Source organism: Scylla paramamosain, chromosome 4 (genome assembly GCF_035594125.1).
Source record: "Scylla paramamosain isolate STU-SP2022 chromosome 4, ASM3559412v1, whole genome shotgun sequence".
NCBI classification, from domain to species: Eukaryota; Metazoa; Arthropoda; class Malacostraca; order Decapoda; family Portunidae; genus Scylla; species Scylla paramamosain.
This window is the reverse complement of record NC_087154.1, coordinates 26254757-26274526: the sequence shown is the minus strand read 5'-3', so window position 1 is coordinate 26274526 and position 19770 is coordinate 26254757. Positions and strand designations below refer to the sequence as shown.

Below are 19770 nucleotides of genomic sequence, written 5' to 3'. Positions count from 1 at the left end.
TCTCTCTCTCTCTCTCTCTCTCTCTCTCTCTCTCTCTCATATCTGATTGTCATCAATATTTGGATGTATCATTATTTTTTTCTACTTTATTTTCCTTTGTTATTTATTAGTAAACATTTGATTGTTTACTTTATTGACAGCGTCATGGTCTCTCTTTCACACACACACACACACACACACACACACACACACACACACACACACACACACACACACACACACACACACGTTCCTTAAATACACAAACAACACGTGACGAAGATAAATAGATAGATAGATAGATAGATAGGCAGATAGATAGGGAAGAGGAATAGAATATTATGAGGCAAGAAAAAAAAGATGATGTGGTCGATGATAAAGAAGAGGGTGAGGCATCCCTTCAACATGTCTATCAAGCGAGTTCCACATCATTACCAGTTAGCGAGGGCGCGGAGCAGGAGAAGAGAGAGGAGGAGAAGGAGGAGGAGAGAGGGAGTAGGAAAGAGGGAGGGAGAGAAAGGAAGGACAGAGGGAGGGATACAAGACCACAAACAAGGGACCGTCCTCCACCCCCCTACCCCCGTTCCAGAGCCTGCCGCCCCTCACGATAAAGAATGGAGCTATGCGGACCCCTCAGTGTGACCGTAGGGAGGGAAAAAAAATCAGCCTCCAGCTCGTTCCAGGTCAAGTGAGGGTCCAGCGGGCCGTGACGTCACGCCTCGCGCCCACAAACTCCTGGAAATGGCCGCTTCCAGACGGCTCTCCCACGCTTCACTGACCTCTGCCCACCACTGCTATTCTCCTCCTCCTCCTCCTCCTCTTCCTCTCTTTCCTCCTCTTCCGCGACCCCAGTACCGGTGCAAGCCTCAGTAATTAGAGCCCAGGTGTTAATTTATCAGCTCCGTATGACAATAACAATTAGGGTAATCTACCAGAATTATGGTACAAATTATTTCTTCTCCCTCTCCTGCCCTCTCTCTCTCTCTCTCTGCTCTTTGCTCCCTCTCTCCCTTCCGCTAATTCTCCACCTCGGCGGAAGTGTGTGCAGGTGCTTAAGGGGAAAATGGGAAAGGTGATGATGGGAGTTATAACAGCGATGGTGGTGGTGGAGACTGTGATAGTGATAGTTAGGTTCGTGGAGGTGAACGAGGGAGGTCACACACACACACACACACACACACACACACACACACACACACACACACATACACACACAAGGTCCAACTTAAGCGAGCCACCACCGTAGACTTTCCTAAACTGCATGTAGCCGTAACGCGAGAGAAAAAAAAAAAAAAAAGTCGTAACACGTGGTGGTCTGGCCGGGTCGTACATCACCAAATACGCGGGTTTTGGGAAGCCTTAATCACACGACCTGTCTCTTGCTTATTAATCTCTCCCGCCACTGCTGCCGTAGAGTGATTTTCGTTTGGAGAGAGAGTGTGTGGGAGTGAGAGGGAATGAGAGAGCTATGCTAATTAGATGTGATTTATGTGATGGGAGAGGTAAGTACATGACAAGGTGTACGTGTGGAGAGAGAGAGAGAGAGAGAGAGAGAGAGAGAGAGAGAGAGAGAGAGAGAGAGAGAGAGAGAGAGAGAGAGAGAGAGAGAGAGAGAGAGAGAGAGAGAGAGAGAGAGAGAGAGAGAGAGAGAGAGAGAGAGAGAGAGAGAGATTTTATAATGTCACTATAAACCAAATATAACACAAATCCCATAACATCCCTTCACTATATCACCACTTTTCCTTCCACTCCTCTATTTTATCTAACCTAACCTCATCCTTAGACATTTATTCCTCCCCGTACAGTACCACCCTTGACCTTTATCCCTCCTTCGATACCCCCTCCGATCCTTCCTTTCCTAAATAACGCTGGTCGGCCCCGTGTCCCCCTCGTGGAAGGTGGCGGGGGGTCGTCCCAGGAACAGACAGGGCTGACGGCTACAGGGGTTCTCGGCCTAGTTTCTCTGCCCCAGGGAAGGAGAGGACGACGCCACCTGCCTCTAGTCTAGCCTGGCACAACCTCGCCCAGCGCCCCTGCAGCAGCCAACCAGTCAGCCAGCCAGCCAACCAGCCCGGACTCAACCCGCAACCCTCTCGTCTCACACACTTATGTACACATGCGCTCGCTTGCCTACACACATGCACGCACACGTATACACAAGCGCTCGCCACACACACACACACACACACACACACACACACACACACACACACACACACACACACACACACACACACACACATATTTAAATGGTGATAGAGACAAATAATGATACACAAGTTGATAACAGGGTAGATAAATAGATAGACATAAATAGATGGACTGACAGATAGGCATAGATAGATGGACTGATAGATAAATAGATAGACAGGTAGACTGAGAAATTGATGCACATACAGATACAAACACACACACACACACACACACACACACACACACACACACACACACACACACACACACACACACATTTATACATTTCAACTCCTGGTTATTTCAGTATTTTTAATTAGGTCAGCATATAAATACATTCAATTATAGATACGAGTAAATTATCAGCATCAATGTTCATGACTCGGGTGACAAAAAGTAATTTAGTCGAGTGAGAATGACCCTGAAGGAAATAGTGTTGGTAATGGTGGTAGCGGTAGTCGTATTAATAGTAGTAGTCATAGTAGTAGTGGTAACATGAATACCTTGCATTAGTAAAAGCAAAAAAAAGGCAAAATCCGCATATACAAATGAGTAGCACAGCCAATTAAGGTGACGTCAGGAGGGAGGGAAGGAGGGAGAGAGGGAGGAAGGGCTGTCGTGGCGCGCCGAGAGTGAAAGTTGAGGACAAGATCGAGGGTTCCCACAGCGCTCCCTGCGACACAAAGCCGAGCCGAGCGGCGCACAAAGGTGTTAATATTGCACGCGCTAACAAGTGGTGTAGCAACAGGAGGTCAATAGCGACGGAGAGGCAGACGGTAAAGGAAAGAAAAAAAAGAGAAAAAGACTCAGACGACGTGTGATTAATGCAAAAAGTCATAAGGTGCGCCGGCGAGGGTGCTCAGGCTGCGGGTGGTGAGGCAGTAAAGCAGAACACTGGAAGACAAAGCGGACTTTAAGCGTAGCATCAAACGAGGCATCAAGAGCACAACCGCTAGGGAGGGAGTGGGCGGCGGCTGCAGCTACAAGGGCGCGGCGGGGAAGAGAGCCTAGCCTACCGGGGGCGGCAAACAAACCAAGGCAACTCCATCTTCTCTCGCACTCACGCCCACCGCCACAGTAATTACACAACCGCCGCTATAAACTCCGGGGGAAAAAATGAACAAAAGAGTCATTCCCGTGATCAGCTGATGAGGAGAAGCGCCACGGCTGAAACCAGGCCCCCCCCCCGCCCCTCCTCCCAGTCCCTCCCCCTTAACGGACCAGTGCAATTTTGGGGTCTGAGCCAACAGCTGCTTGTTCTGGGGTTTTTTTGTCAAGTAGAAGCTGCGAAGGAGGGCGTGACGCTGACGACGGCAAGTCACTCCTGGCGGTGGGGGTTAAAGGGACCTTGAGAGGAGGGTGAGGCGCCGCACTGATTATTGGAAAGTTTATGGCTTCAGTAAGGTGTTAACTTAGAGAGAGAGAGAGAGAGAGAGAGATGAGAGAGAGAGAGAGAGAGAGAGAGAGAGAGAGAGAGAGAGAGAGAGAGAGAGAGAGAGAGAGAGAGAGAGCAGAGGCCACACATATCAAAACACCTGCATACAATCTAATAACGAATAAAAAAGAAATATAATACATAAATTGACACAAAGATAGATAAGCAAATAATCTCTCCGGTATTTCCCTCTTCTTGACGCTCTGTGCTTGCGGTAATGAGATGAGTTAAGGAGAGTGATGCGCGATTTTTATCTGCGGCGGCGGCGGTGGTGGCGGTGGTGGCGGTGGTGGTGGTGGTGGTCAGTCAGCTAAGGCTCTTCACGTCCTCCTTGCCGTCACGCGCCGCAGCCCCGCCGAGAGGATCAACTCCCACTGTGTTTACCGCCAGACCCGCGGCCTTGGAGCACCGCGGGCCTTCCGGCATAACAGTTCCGTGAGGGATGAATGCAACACACACACATACACACACACACACACACACACACACACACTAGGAGGAGTACAGCATTAAATTGAAAGAGGAGTACGAGGAGGAGATGGACGTGTAAGAGGGAGGGCCACAGGAGGGTAAGGGACGACAGGAGGGGACGCGAGAGAGTAACCTGAGGAACTGAGTCCAGCGAGGGTTGATGTCAGTCCAAACACAGGAGGGAAAACAACAACGTCACCCGCGTGGACTGAGAGATTAGTGAACAAAGTCGCTAATTAATTACGAGGAGGAGGAGGAGGAGGAAGAGGAGGTAGCGAGGCTGAGACGAGTGACATGTGGCGCCTGCCCGCTGCGTGACTGCTGACGGACGCACAGTGAGAAAGAGAGAGAGAGAGAGAGAGAGAGAGAGAGAGAGAGAGAGAGAGAGAGAGAGAGAGAGAGAGAGAGAGAGAGAGAGAGAGAGAGAGAGAGAGAGAGAGAGAGAGAGAGAGAGAATGACTACAAGATCAGTAAACAAATCTCAAATCCCCGAAAGAATACACGATAAGAAAAAAAAAAGACAAAAGGGAGAAAGAAAAAAAAAAACATACAAAAAACAGAAGCCAATTTTAGTCTCGAAATTAAAAGTAAGTCAAAAAAATAATAATAATAATGAGCCGCAGTAACACAAGAAAAATATTATGAAAAAAATAAATAAACCACGAAAAACGCAAGTGAAGGTAAAAAGAATAAAAAAAAAGAAATAAAGAACGGAAGGATGGAATGACAGGAAAGAGGAACGTGATGGAGAAATAACGAGAGGTGGTGGCCGGGAGGGGAAAGGAGGAGGAAAGAAGAGGACAAAGTGAAGTGGAGGAGGAGGAGGAGGAGGAGGAGGAGGAGGAGGAGGAGGAGGAGGAGGAGGAGGAGGAGGAGGAGGAGGAGGAGGAGGACGACGACGACGAGGAGGAGGAGGAAGAGAAGAAGTAGGGGTAGGAAGTGGAAGAGGAGGAGGTGGAGGACGATGGGAAGGAGGAGGAGGAGGAGGAGGAGAGACAAGAAACAAGAGTTGAAAGTGGACGAGGAGGAGTAGGGAGAAAAGAGGTAAGGATAGGAGATAGAGGAGAGAGAGAGAGATAAAAAAAAAAGACTGGTAGGAAGTGAAGGAGAAGGAGGGAGACAAGAAGTGGAAGAGGGGGAGGAGGGAGAGGAGGGAGGAGAGGGGTGGGAAGAGCCAAGGGTCGCAGGGACAGACACATGACGCCAGGGGCCGCGGGAGACCAGCTGGACGGCCGCTTATTTACATGTTTTTACTCATCACGTCCGACCTTACCCGCGTGCAGCCTCCCTTCCCGCCCCCCAGGTCAACACGGCCCTCCCTTCCCTTCCTCCTTGCTATATTCGTCCTATGCTTCTTCCTGTAGCACCACACAGAGGAGCGCACACACACACACACACACACACACACACACACACACACACACACATACATGCACCCCGTACATCTCAGCAACTCAGCTTACTGACTTCTTTGCAGGCTCCCACCAAACGTTCCGCCCCAAGCGTCTTTCGGGAGCTCCACACACTCCCTGACACTCAAGAACAACTCATGCCGAGACCCAGTAGCTCCTTTCTGATAGCGGTCTTCCTCTCCCCCTCTAATCCTCGTCCAGTGTTGGCCCTGTTTTTCGCATAGCAGGCCGTTAACACAACATTCCGCGGATGCAGTAAAGAAGAGCGGTATTTTGACACCCGCGCCGCCCCTCGAAGGCCTTGGGAGCCTGGCGGACACATGGGAGTAATTACACGTGGGGCAAGGCGAGTGGTGTGGTGGTCGCGCTAAGTAAGGCAGCGGCCAGTAATGTGTGAGGCTGCAATGACAGAAGGGCCAAGATGACGTCAGACAAGGATGCTATGGTGGAGGACAGGCGGTGTGGGTGGCGCCCGTCTCACGCTGTGGCGGCGACGTGGTGCTTAGCAGTAGCAGCAGTGGTGGTAGCTGGAGGAAGGCTGTTCCTGCAACCACCATCGTCGCTACCACCATCACCGCTGGCAGTGTCATCACCCCGGCTGCCTCACCATCATCACCATTATTACTCCATCCTAAATACTCTAGTATCACCGCTAATGACACAATGCGCTGCCGTCACCACCGCTGCCATAAGCAACGCACCAGTGATTACTTGATAGGGAACACGAGTCCTTAATCCTCTTTTGCCTAGCGACTACGCCAGCCACTGCGGTCTGCCCCCCTCACTGAGCACCGCCACATTCATCACCGCCGCTGTCAACACAGATGCACCCTAGAGAACAGAGCAGAGGGTAATAAGACTTCACGCCACTAAGAAGGAGCAGAAGTAATACTAGTGATCGTCCGACCATATGTGGCGTGACGTGAGCTGTGACCCGCGGCCTAGATAAGACTGGGGGTCGCCTAGGTACAATAAACAGTGACCTCCCTAGCATCAACAGTGCATAACAGACTTGCACTGCCACTCTTGATCTGAGTGGAAGATAATTGCGAGATAAAGCCCATTAGTGGCAGACGTGGGGTTAAAATTGAAAACATTGTAATCACGAGTGGTGGTGAGGCATTGCCCAGCCCCGTGGCATGACTCAGAGCTCAGCCTCGACCTCTCGTAGCCTCAAAACAAGCCTCTCATAAAAGCGTGAAGACTTGTGTAAAAAACGCCGTTGTTTCCTCACGACTCGTCACGTCTCCGAGGGACTAATTTTTGCTTCTTCTTTTATGTCAGCAGAAGTTCTGACAAAGAAATCCACCTTTTGTCAGGGGAATGAGGTACTTTGCTTGATACATTAATGCAAGTGTTTATTATGATAATACCAAAAACACATACTTTACGAGATAAACTGAGGCGAGGGGCGCCGCGAGCCAGCTTTGATTTATTTCACGCGCACACTCCTGAACTCTTAAACGCCCCTGTTCCCTGACTCTTTAAATATTCAGCATACATTAACCTTCGAACACATGTACTTGGACGTCTTGGCGCAAGGAAACTGATAAAAGAAAAATAATGCACCTTACACAGCCCATTTAAGCTTTGCTCCACAGGTCAGAGTTGGGAGACAGTGGGCGTCTTAATGCAGGGGCCGACACTTGCGGCGGCCTGGTATCACAAGTGTCCATCGCTAAGCCAAATAAACACGTTACTTGATTCTAAAGAGTGTCTGCAAGCTATTAGCAAGGCGGCATCTTCGATCAAATTGTTGCGTTCGTTCTCGCCTATAATTTTCCGTATCAGTGACCGAAGCTTTGAGAGACGAGGAGGGCTTCTTTTTTCCCCATTTTTTTTTCTAGCTAGCATGTGTGTGAAGAAGACAACTTGTCTGAACGAGGCACTCCGCATAAACTTGTCTGTCAGCCACGCGTTGTAAATTAGTGACCGATGTGTTGGTTACGACGGAGGCTTCAAGTTCAAGGCATAGAGAGAGAGGAAAGAGAAAGAAAAAGATGCCACTGCCAATTCAAACAAGACAGGATAGCAATCTTAGCGCACGGCAAGGTAATCTACTAATGCCTTTGTGTCTTCCTGCATGCCACTTCCTGCATACCCAGAAGAGTTGGGTCACTTACACTAGCAGCTCGTGGAGAATGAGAGAGCACTGTATACCACTAGCATGACCTGGGATAGTTGGGATACTAGCACTAGTGATTCAGTGAGGCAATGCAAAGAGCCATATGGAAAGTGAGGACACATGCCTATGACGTGTTAAACTAATCGGATGAACAGATGCACGTCAATGGATTCTGCTTGTGATGGATGGTGTTGCCTTCAGCTTCTTGGCCTCTTAACTCACACCGAACGATGGCACAGGAATGGTTACCTCGTTATCAAACAAATGATGGCGTGTTATCATGAGTAATGGACGTGTCTTTTTTTTTTCTTTCTCTCTTTTTTTCTTTTCTTTTCGTCAGCTCAGCGGGATCACCTTCCTGACGGCGGGTTACGTAAGGGCCGGTGATGGAGATGTTAACTTAGCTCTACTGAAGGAGGGTTGGATTGTCTTGAGTGTTTGCTTTGCTAATGACTCGTCTTTTTGCAACTTATAATCTTGTTATTGTCTTGGGATATATCTATTTATCCATCTTTCTATCTATCTAGCTGCCTGCCTGGCTGTCTATGTGTCTGTCTGTTGGCTATATCTATTCATCTGTCTAGCTATCTGTGTCTCCCTGTCTATCTGCCTGTCTGATGGCTATACGTACCCATCCGTCTATCTGTCTATCTAGCGTCAGGCCTATCGAGCCAATTCGTCCTCGGTGCATAAAAGACTCATTACAAGGAGTATGAGATCTTTTTCTTATGTATCAGAGAGATTGGCCAAGGACAAAAAATTAAAAATCTTGCTCTAATGTTGTTCCCATAAAGAAAATAATAAAACATAAATAGAAACCAATCTATTTTGAGAGGTGTCTTGATACTTAGATGCTGCAAAGTAAGTTAAATACTGCAGCATCTCGTCGAAGTTTTTTTTTTATTTTATTTTTTTATATATGCTCGTGAACCGTGAAGGGTCCCGTTACCTGTACTACCTGTATTTACTTCTCTCACGAGGTTCTAATTACTTTTATTTTTGATGCGCCGGAAAACACATGCAGCAGCTGGTAAACTTTTTTTTTTTTTTGTGAGAGGGTAGAGATATTAAGGGAAATTATTATAAAATGAGAGAAGTATCTGTGTTCTCTACTATATATATATATATATATATATATATATATATATATATATATATATATATATATATATATATATATATATATATATATATATATATATATATATATATACATATATATGAAACACTCCTCACGTATCTGTTCTTTATTTTTATTTTGTTCTTGTTAAAGTGGAATGAACATAACGGGTACGCCTGCTATTTATATATTTTTTTCAGGAATGCACAACAAGAATGCAGTTAAAAAAATTATGATGCTACAAAAAATGAATAAAAAAAGGAGGAAACCGAAATTACATGCACTTCAAAAATGAATATAATGAAAAGCGTTGTTGTAATTCACTCCAGGGCAGCGCAATAAATAAGTGTAGGTGTTGGCGGAGAAGAATGAGGCGGTGGTGGTGGTGGTAGTCGGCGGCCGCTACTACGTATGATACTGGCAAGGCCTCATCTCATTACCGGGTGACGTGGCAACAGCGCCGGCGTCACCAGGGCCAGATGGTCGTCTTCGCAGCGTCCCAACCTCGACGCCCACAATTTATCACCATCTCCCACTCCCCCTTCATTAACCTCGTCTCGTTGATAAAGTGACCGGCAACCTCAACGCTCAACGCTCGTCTCCTCCTCATCCGCCAGCCACGTCCAGCCTCACTCGGGATGACAATTAGCATCAAGGAAAGCAAGAATGACAAGAATGACGCGAGAAATGTGTGAATATTTAGTCCCGTTTATCTGACTTGTATCTCGGCTGTGTATTTATTGTCTCACTCTCCCCGCCTCGCTCTCTTCCTCCCGAGATGCCAGCGAGGAGTTAAAAAACGCGGCGTACCTCGCGACACGAATACCAGTAGGTGGCGGGGTGACGCCGAGGGACTTAATGAGAACAAACACACGAGCCACTGAACTGACTAGCTTACCAGTGATGACGTCACCATGAGTCAGGCCGGTTGGTGGTGGTGGTGGTGGCGGCAGTGGTATGTCGAAGGGGAGGGAAAAGAGGGAGGGGGAAGCAGTGGTAGGCTGTGCAGGTGTGACGCTTCCTGCAGCTCACCCCGCCCCCCCATGCCCGTCACCCATCCTGCCTGACGAGTTTATGAGCACTCATCACTAGCCTGAGGTCGCTGAAGGGGCCGCGTAGATCAGCTGCGTGTGGTTTAACTTGTCTTTATTATCACCACGACAGGAACTCCTGACACGCTCAACGCTACTTGAAAAATATGGCACGTCCTCCCTTCAGTTTACTTTTTATCATCTTGTCATATGTACGGTATATATATATATATATATATATATATATATATATATATATATATATATATATATATATATATATATATATATATATATATATATATATATATATATATATATATATATATATATATATATATATATATATATATATATATATATATATATATATATAATTCACTTAATGAAGGGTGCAGGCGGCGGGGCAGGATGGGCCAACCTAGAAGACAGCCGTGCATTATTTCCTGGATGTGCCCCTCACTTCCCCTCCCCAGCCGCCCCCGCCTAGCCCTGCCCACTCACTGTTGCTCGTTGCGACGCTTCCGTCTTGCGAATTACTTTATTCACAACTATTATATTGTAACACCAGAATTAATTCACTTTGCTTAAAGTGGAAAATGTGAGGTTCTCTCCTTTCCTCGCTGAGTGGCGCGCGCGTTTATGGTCAAGTGAAGCGGAAGTAGGTTGTATTTTTATCTCTTAGCGTGTAAAAATGTATGCTAGGTATTTTATGTAAAGGAATAAGAAAGCAGCCAAACACGACAAGGAATGCATGGCTAAGTTAAGACATTAGTTCTGCATTTTTCAAGGTTCCGGGCTGAGTGGGGACGATCAGGTGAGCCGGGAGGGAGGCAGAGGAGGGCCGCCCCCGCTCCCCTCCGCCCCCCTCCCTGGATGCCGCTGGGGCCGTCTTGCAGCGTCATGAATAAATTAAGATGAAGTGCGGCGGGTGTCGCACGTGCCCGGCCGGCGCCAGCCTCCCGGGGGCGGGCCACTCCTGCAGGAAGAGCCTCGTTACCAACTTGTCGAGGGACACTCAGGATGTACTTTTTTAGTTCTTATTGCCCGCCGACGACCCGACCTTGATAGCGTGGGTGTAAGTATTAACTATCCGGCTCTTGTGGCCCTCTTACCCTTAGTGACCAAGCCTTACTGCCCTCACGACTCCAGCCAATTTCACCCTCCCTCTGCCAGCTGCTGTTCCTACCCCAGGGGACGCAGACGGCTTATATTCCTCACACTGACCTCTTGACCTCTTGCTCAAAGCGCCTCAGCTCATCCTGTGGGGCCTCGCCACCTGCCGCGAGTAACGACTCTCCGCCACGCCTCCACCTAATCCTTTTCGTATGCTGGCGGGGACACGCGCACCTCCACAACACTCCTCCACTCACCACTCCACTCAGGCATCGGGGTACTGAGGATATACTTTGTTCCCTCATTACTCAATTACTACTGCTTTCTTAAACAGCAAGACCGATTTTTCTATTCTGATTACATCTTCGCCAGTCAGTCATCACAATTTAGTGCGTTATAACTTTCTCTCGCATAACATGAAAACGCTGAAGCCGAGTTAAGTAAACGCGGAATCATAGATTTCAATCAAACAAACCATACGTAACAGACTCGGGAAAAAAAAAGAAAGTAGAAAAGAGGAAACAAACAACCATAAAAGAGAAAACTGCAGCACACGGTCAAATGCAAACCAACAGAGAAACTCCGGAGCGGAGGAGCCCGAGTCAGGAGGAGTGGAGGAGCTTCCACACCCTGAGGACCAGCGCGGCCACTCAGGGTCCGCGAGGAGGGTGAGGGAACCGCGCAGTGCCTGGTGCGAGGACCCGAGTAGTCCTGAGGGCGCGCTGACCACTGCCCAGGGCAACACCGGAAGGCGAGGCCGCCACCACACCTGCGGCCCAGCCCTCGCAGGTAGCCGCAACAATAATGCACCTGCCGCCACCACCCGACCCACCGCCATATGGACGGCCGGTCTGACCCCCTGTTTGTGTGGCAGACACAGTAATGGCACACTTTATTAGCGTGGTTATGGAGCAAGGGTTCGCACTGGGTATGGATTACAGATAACAAGCATTAATGGTGGGAGAAATGGTTTGCGTGGTGGCCGTGAAGGCAGACTGTGTTGTGTAGGGGGCGGGGCGGACGGTCAGCATTACGTCAGGGGAAGTAAGAGTGTCCTTCGTGCACAAAAGACTCAATTCAACAGAATTTTCAAGGTAAAATGAGAACCTGAGCTTTACTTGTATAGACGGAAGGAGAAATCCACGTAAGCTTCACGAAATGGACAGTTTACAGATATTAAGAATTTTCTCGTCACTCATACTCTTGCCTGCTTTGCTTCGTTTGTGGAAAAAAAAAAATTATATATATATATATATATATATATATATATATATATATATATATATATATATATATATATATATATATATATATATATATATATATATATATATATACGCACAATTTTAGCAAAGAGTTTAGTCCTAATTGAAACACGACGTTACGTATTTACAAAATCATAAATATATTAAATCTAAACGTATTTTTTAAAGCAGTACGCTGCCACACACACAAAAAAAAAAAAGTGTTCAATGTCTTCTTCAGAATTAACGGAGGCAAAGTGAATGAAAACAAAACTTTAACTCGAGTCATCAGAAATTAATGGCAATGAAGAAGAAAAAAATATTCCTGAAAACAGGGAAAGGAAGTGAAACTATGTAAAGGTGTACCGAGGAAGCCACAGGCAGGGGAGTATTGGTAGGCAGGCGCAGCAGCGCAAACAGGCAGCCAGATGGACAGGTAGACACGAAAGCAGGGAAGCACGCCTGGGGGACAGCAGGTGAGTGCTTGTGTGCATGTGTGTGTGTGTGTGTGTGTGTGTGTGTGTGTGTGTGTGTGTGTGTGTGTGTGTGTGTGAGGGTCGAGGTGTCCTGTAATGTAGTGCATGTGATTTTCCTCCTTTTCCGCTGCTGTTTTCCCGCGGGGACGCTGAACTTGATGTGTGATTCGCTTCGCCTTACTGAACACCTCCCTGGCCACGGCGCTACACTCCCGTTCCTGAGCGGGGCCGCGGCGCTCCTGGGGGTGGTGTGCAGGTAAACCCAGGCGAGGCAGCGAACACAGCGAGCGTGACGACCTTACACACGGGCTGGCTTACATTATCCAGCGGGTGGCCTGCGGCGGTGTGGGCTGTGGCCGAGGGGTCAGGGTTCCTCCGCCCTTACCACCACCACCTCCACCACTACTCCCATTTACCACCGCACTCCAGCCGCCGCCACTACCTTCACCACCTCCCAATTACTACATAAAGGACTGCGTACACTGAATAAACAAAGTAAACTAATAGTAATGAAAGTATATGCCTTGTTGGAAGACATGTGAGGTTAAATAAGTGTTCATATGCAATCAGAAACTTTCATTATGATGTTTCAGGTTTATGAACACCATGCGTGTGAAGAGGAAGTTGTATTCAATTGGCTGGCTTGAGAAAAACTGTTAAGTGTTGTTAGAGTAATGACCGGAGAAAATGTGTAAGTTGGCGGACAGTTGAAACTTTTTACCCAATCTGTTTTCTTACAGTTACAAGATGTGTGAAATTTGTCTTTTTCATTGACAGAACTTTGCAAGTGGTATTACACTTATATCTAATCGGAGTCAGTGTGCCATTACTTGAAAAAAATAATATCAATGCAGATATTTCTTTGTCTCACGCCGGAAATTACAAAAATTTACAAGTGATTACACTTTCTAAGACTCGCAAGAAATAAGTACATTTGATCAGAGCTACTGTACATGAAAAAAAAAGAGAAAAATAAAATCCTCAATGCATACATTTCTTTGTTTCAGGCCGGAAATTACTTTATAGACAGAGGTAGCCGAGGGGGCGGGGCCAGGCAGGTGCGGCGGACTGGTAATCACGGAGCCAGCCAGGTAGCCCACTGACCCACTCGCAGACTGGTAAGGTTCCCACCACCAAGGACCAGAAGACTGTTTCACTTCCCGATTGGAGCTGTCCTTTGACAATCTCGACTAGGGGGGGAAAGAAAGACTCCGCAAGAAAACAACGAGGAGGAAAGGAAGGAAAGACACGAAGGGAAGGAAGGAAGCAGTTTTTTGATAAATGTAACAAAGGGTAAATGGTCAAGGGAAATAAAGATGGACGTCACCCAAATCGCCCACATTGAGGGTAAGGAAAGGGAGGCCTGAGGGAGGGACCGAGACTTGGGTAACTCCGCCAGGAATCTCGAAGGGAAGATTACAACCATTCAGGGAGACTGTGGCAGAAGGGTTTATTATCTTTACCTCTCTCTTTTTTATCATGTCGAGTACTGCGCAATGGGAGTGCATTTTAAGAGGGGGAGAGAGAGAGAGAGAGAGAGAGAGAGAGAGAGAGAGAGAGAGAGAGAGAGAGAGAGAGAGAGAGAGAGAGAGAGAGAGAGAGAGAGAGAGAGAGAGAGAGAGGTTTGTATAGGTATGTATTAAAAAAAATGAATAAAATTAAATAAATAAATAAATAAATAAATAAATAAACCTGAAATTAAATCCACATCTATAAGATACAAAATAAATTACCTGCATTTCTTCCTCAAGGGACCACCGACCACTACAGCGGAAACCCAGAAGAAAATGAAAGAAAAAAGAAAAAAAAGAAACTACGTCATGTGTTTACTTTAAGGACGTTATTGGAGGGTGAAGGAGAGTCACGTGACCGTGTTGAAACAATGCAAGGTTATACCCCTTTAAAAATAAATATATGAAAAAAAGGAGGGAAGACAGACAATGTACAGGAATTCAACAAAAAAAAGTGTAAAAATAAGTACGAATGAAGTTCAAGAGAGAGAGAGAGAGAGAGAGAGAGAGAGAGAGAGAGAGAGAGAGAGAGAGAGAGAGAGAGAGAGAGAGAGAGAGAGAGAAATGGCAGAGAAAAAAGGTGCGTGAGAACGTAAATATAGGGAATAGAAAGTGAGGAATAAGTAAGGAAGGAGGAAGGAGGGACGGGGAGTGAGAGGAAAGAGGGAGTAAATAAAGAGGGTAAGAGAGGAAGGCAGGAGAGTAAGTAAGGAGGAAAGAAGGCTCGTTCCCCAGGCACCACCGGACACCCTCCTCCACCATCCACTACCACAAACGAGCCTCCCCGCTGCTCCACCACACCACCACCACCACCACCACCACCATCGTCGCCACCAACACCGCCACAAGCACTGTTTTTAAATCTCTTTCTATAATATTCCATGTATTTTTATTTGTCATCACCACCACACCAGACGATACTACTATTGCTTCTACTACTACTACTACTACTACTACTACTACTACTACTACTACTACGGGTCAAAATAGGTGTATGTCAATGTGGAGAGTAGTAGTAGTAGTAGTAGTAGTAGTAGTAGTAGTAGTAGTAGTAGTAGTAGTAGTAGTAGTAATAATAATAATAATAATAATATAATAATAATAAAAAAAACAACAATAATAATAATAATAATAATAATAATAATAATAATAATAATAATAATAATAATAATAATAACAATAACAAAACCAACATTCCTTCCCCCCCTAGGCGTTAGGAAGCTCGAAACAATTGAGAGCGCGGCCCTGCGAAGACTGGTGTGACATCCGGAAGGGCGAGTGAGGAGTCGCGGCCCGGACACACAAAGGAGGAGCTGCCCCAGCACGGAGGCGCCCTCGACCTCGCCACACAAAAGCCTCCACACGGCGCATGTTTCTCTGGCCACGACACCCGCCCACTCACAATAGCGAGGGTCATCTTTAGGGGAGGTGAGGCTTTCGCTTTATTTACAATATAAAAAGCCAAACGTGTCAAGAAATCCCTGACACATCATCCCTTAGGGTTACACACCTCATGGGGAGTCAGGGATGGAAATGTATGTGTGTGGTAATACGAGGAAAAAAAAAAAAAAAAGCACGCGTAGTGAAGGTAAATGTCGCATTATACGACAGAGATCTCAAGGACTGAAAGTTTGTTATTAGGAGGAAAAAATGAGACATGAAACTCTCTCGCGGCGGCGGCCCCGAGTGGTGGCCTGGGGGCGTCAGGTGGGAGGGCCTCGGGTTAGGTTGTGGGCGAGGGGTCGGACGGTCGAGGTCCGGGAACAAATGTGTGTCTTCCCCCTGGCGCCGGCCCGCTATGGACAGGAAGGGGCGCCAATAAAAGAAGTCAGGCGCCGGGGACGGGCCAAAATACGGCTACCGGTGGCCTCGCTGCTAACACTCGGCGGCGTCTAGGGCGGCGGGACCATTTGGCTGTGTGAGGCTTCATGAACCGCCTGGAAGCTCACCACTTTCCGTGAACTTTACACCAACACTACTTTGATTACCGCGAAATGATTCAACACACCATTAAGAAAAGAAAACCAAAGCATACACTGTACACACGCCACGCGGCACGAGCTAAAATACATCATACAGCGCGATGGAGGCGCCATGTACGTCAGTTTTAGTTAGGCAATTCGAGGATAATTAGCCTTGGCTCTTAGAAGCTTTGGGCCATTTCTCCCCCTCTCTCTCCTGACCCGGTGGTGCGTCCCGGGCGAGGAGACCGGGGGGAGGCGCGCCGGGACTGGAGGAAGTCATGGCTGCGCTACTGATAAACCGACTAGAGAGGGCGCGAGAGAGAGGAGAGGGAGAGCAAACGAGACTGGGATAGGGAAGGAAGAGAACTAAAGGCTGAGAGAGAGAGAGAGAGAGAGAGAGAGAGAGAGAGAGAGAGAGAGAGAGAGAGAGAGAGAGAGAGAGAGAGAGAGAGAGAGAGAGAGAGAGAGAGAGAAGAGCTCCGGAGATTGGGAGTAAGAGGAGCGAGAATAGGGGGGCTGAGAGAGCAGGAGGAGGAGGAGGAAGAGGAGCAGGAGGAGGAGGAGCCAGAGAGAGAATAAGGCGAGGAGGAAGGACTGGGAGCAAACATGACCCCTCAATTAGCCTTATGATCCAGAACCCAGACGGCCGGGCACTGCAGGTTTGTTTTGGCGGCTCCCTCTCTGATTTACTCCGACGTCCGAGGCACCGAAATGAAATGGAAGATAACGAGACAGGGTTCATAAGGAAGGGAGGGGCGGGAAGCGGGGAGATGAGGAAAGTTTATGGCGATTATTGGCATTTACGGAAACCTGACCCGGAAGCATTGCATTAGCCTTAGTTTTGTTAATAATGCTGGAAGGGAGGGAGTGTGGGTGACAGCACTGCCGTTGGGTGACGGTGATGCGCCGAACTGGTAGTGAAAGATGGAATGAAACATGATTCTTTTTATTATTTGTTGTGTTTTGTTGATGCGTTTTCTCTCTTATTCTACGAGCCCTAAGTACTTTTCTTCGTTAGATTTGTGAATGTTTTGAGTCTCCTCGAGCCTGACATCACGATCCAAGAATGATACCAATCACTCTGTCTTTTCCTATTCCCCAGTGAGCCACTACGCCCCGAAAGGAATCCAGTACCCAGCACAACATCCGTGTACTCACCGGTGTCAGTGGTGTTGGCCTCCGCGTCCTGAGTGCTTCGAGGCTTCTTCCGCGCTGGGGCGTCGTCTTCGTCGTCCCTCTTGCGTTTCTCATCGGCCTTACTATCATCACCGTCCCCCGTGACGGTGGCGGGACTGGCCGGGTTGGAGGGCCCCTCAGAACCCACGTCGCCATTGTGGTCTCTAGTGGCTGAGGGCGGAGCACTGGCCGGGGCGTCCTGCTCCCCGGAGGCCGCGTCCTGGCCGCAGGGCGCGCTGGGAGCTTGGCAGTTGTGGACCTTGTGCTGGATAAAACGGAGGATGTCGGCCAAAAGGAAGTCCTTCTGACACACTCCACACGTCAGCACATCGGCACACTCGCCCGCGCCGTCACCTGCAACACAAAATGCACGTCAGATACGTGGACTCTACCCCCACAGGAGTAACACATCAGAGTAATGAGAACACAAAAAAAATAATCGGTTCAGGACGTAAACAGCACTTATTAATCTTCAAAATCAATGGCTGTCTGCATTAAGCATAATGACAGTAGTTGAAAGACTAACAAGAGAAGCAGTGATAAATATGAAGGTGTCAAATGTGAGGAAAGTTAAAGTTAAAATTATTCTGAAGCGTAAAATTCAATAATCTGCTGAATGGTAAATTGTTAAATAAAAAAAGAACCCATTGACAAGAGAAAGACACAGTAATATTTAATAATTTTTGCAGAAGATGAAAGCTTTATCTGGTAACACAAATATTTAATGCCCTGCAGACTGAGTGACGTGTGGGAGATGAGGTGTAAATAGTTAAGAAGTATTTTCCATAACAATCTTCCATTTCTAGAAGGTCAACGCACCGCTCACAGTGTCATCGCGGTCTTTTAAGGGCGATATAAACTCAAGATATACTAGCTAAGTAATCGAGGACACTAAAAGGGTGTTGTAGAGCGAGATTCGATACCCCGAACATGATAAACGAGCGCTCGGCGGTGAGGGTCGGATCTTCCAACCTGACGCAGGAGTGTAAAATCGAAGCTTTGTCACTGTCACGGCCACATTATCAGCGCGACGCTCCGGCCCGCCCCTTATCTAGCTTTTTTTTATATAAGTTACTGAATTTATCATTTACTTTCGGGTCACTTATTCCTTCTCTCCATGAAAAGAAGGAAAAAAAAAACAAAATGGTGCCAGTGAGTACTATGCGGAAGTGAGAGGGACGAGTACTGAGTTAACCATTCCCGACCATCACCTGAAAGAATAGGCGTCGTTTCTTTATTCTTACACACGTAACTAGCAAGTGATCCGGAACAGACAAAAAAAAAAAAAAAAATACGAATTGGGTCACAGCTGCAGTCTTAGCGGAGAGCATCGTCATGGCAACTGCAGATGAGAGCGACAGAGTGTGAGGACGTGTTGCTGAGAGTTGTGGTCAGCCATGTGAAAACACATCATTAACGACGTTCACATGGACGGCGGCGCTGCGGTGACAATGGGACGCAGGCCTGCGGCGATATGACGAATTGGGTGGCAGGGCATTGTGGTGGACCGCCGCCGCCGTCGCTACACAAAATCTCTCACTTGAAAAGAAAAATAGTCAGTGGGTTCCAATTTAAAAGTGGCACCCCTCGACAACTGTCCTTATCAGAGGGTGGGGGACTGATCGATCACGGGCGTCCACCGGCGCTAGCCAGCCGATTCTCCAATTTCTCATGCGGGATGATTTAGCGTGCTCGTCCATCCCCGTCGAACGCTCGTATCTCCGCGCCAGACAGCCAGCCGAAGCAAGCCACTCGTCTTGTGTAAAAGTGGTACAAAAACCGAAGATATGCTAAGAGGATAATGTGATTGTGTGTTCGATATCTGAATATTCATCGTGCTCGGCCCCTCAAGTCTCTCCCTAACTCCATTCCTCCTCAGTTTCCCTCCTGGCCACACCGAGACAGTAACTAAGGCGCCTCGGGGTGACCACAGCGGGGGCAAGGGTCCAGGAGGGAGGGGAGCGAGAAACGTCATCGTCACACCAAATACACCACAATAAGCAAAATGTGGCTATCCTTCCTCATACGGCACACGGACTGAGAGAGAGAGAGAGAGAGAGAGAGAGAGAGAGAGAGAGAGAGAGAGAGAGAGAGAGAGAGAGAGAGAGAGAGAGAGAGAGAGAGAGAGAGAGAGTTATTTTTACTTTCAGATTAGCATTAATTAACTTCCATAACTTCCTGGCTAATGATTGTGGGAAATGCATTCATGGAAAGAACTAAATCAAGGTGATATAATCCTGCTAAAACTGACTTTGGCATGAACTTCAATCAAAATGTTATCGGCACAAACACATTTCAGAATTCGTCAACACCTCAATGCGTCCCTCCCTCAAGGACGTCTTCCACTTGTCGATCGCTAGTCCTTGTGACATTCCTTGCCCGACATTTGAGCCTAAAATCACTGGTGTGGTCGTCCCTCCAGCTAAACACAGGACTACGGAGGCTCTTCAGGCTGTCTCCTTGCCGCCCCACACTGGCGTCTCGGGTCCTTGAGGCCGGCGGGCGTGTTCCAGGGAG

General features: G+C 47.6%; 1 protein-coding gene across 1 annotated transcript in view; it reads right to left on the bottom strand.

Annotated features, from left to right (window-relative positions):
- LOC135099915 (B-cell lymphoma/leukemia 11A-like) overlaps positions 1-19770 on the bottom strand; it is a 74615-nt gene that overhangs the window by 32559 nt on the left and 22286 nt on the right. The window contains exon 2 of the mRNA XM_064002615.1: positions 17236-17607. Coding sequence (XP_063858685.1) covers positions 17236-17607 — 372 coding nt within the window. The remainder of the gene's footprint in view (positions 1-17235; positions 17608-19770) is intronic.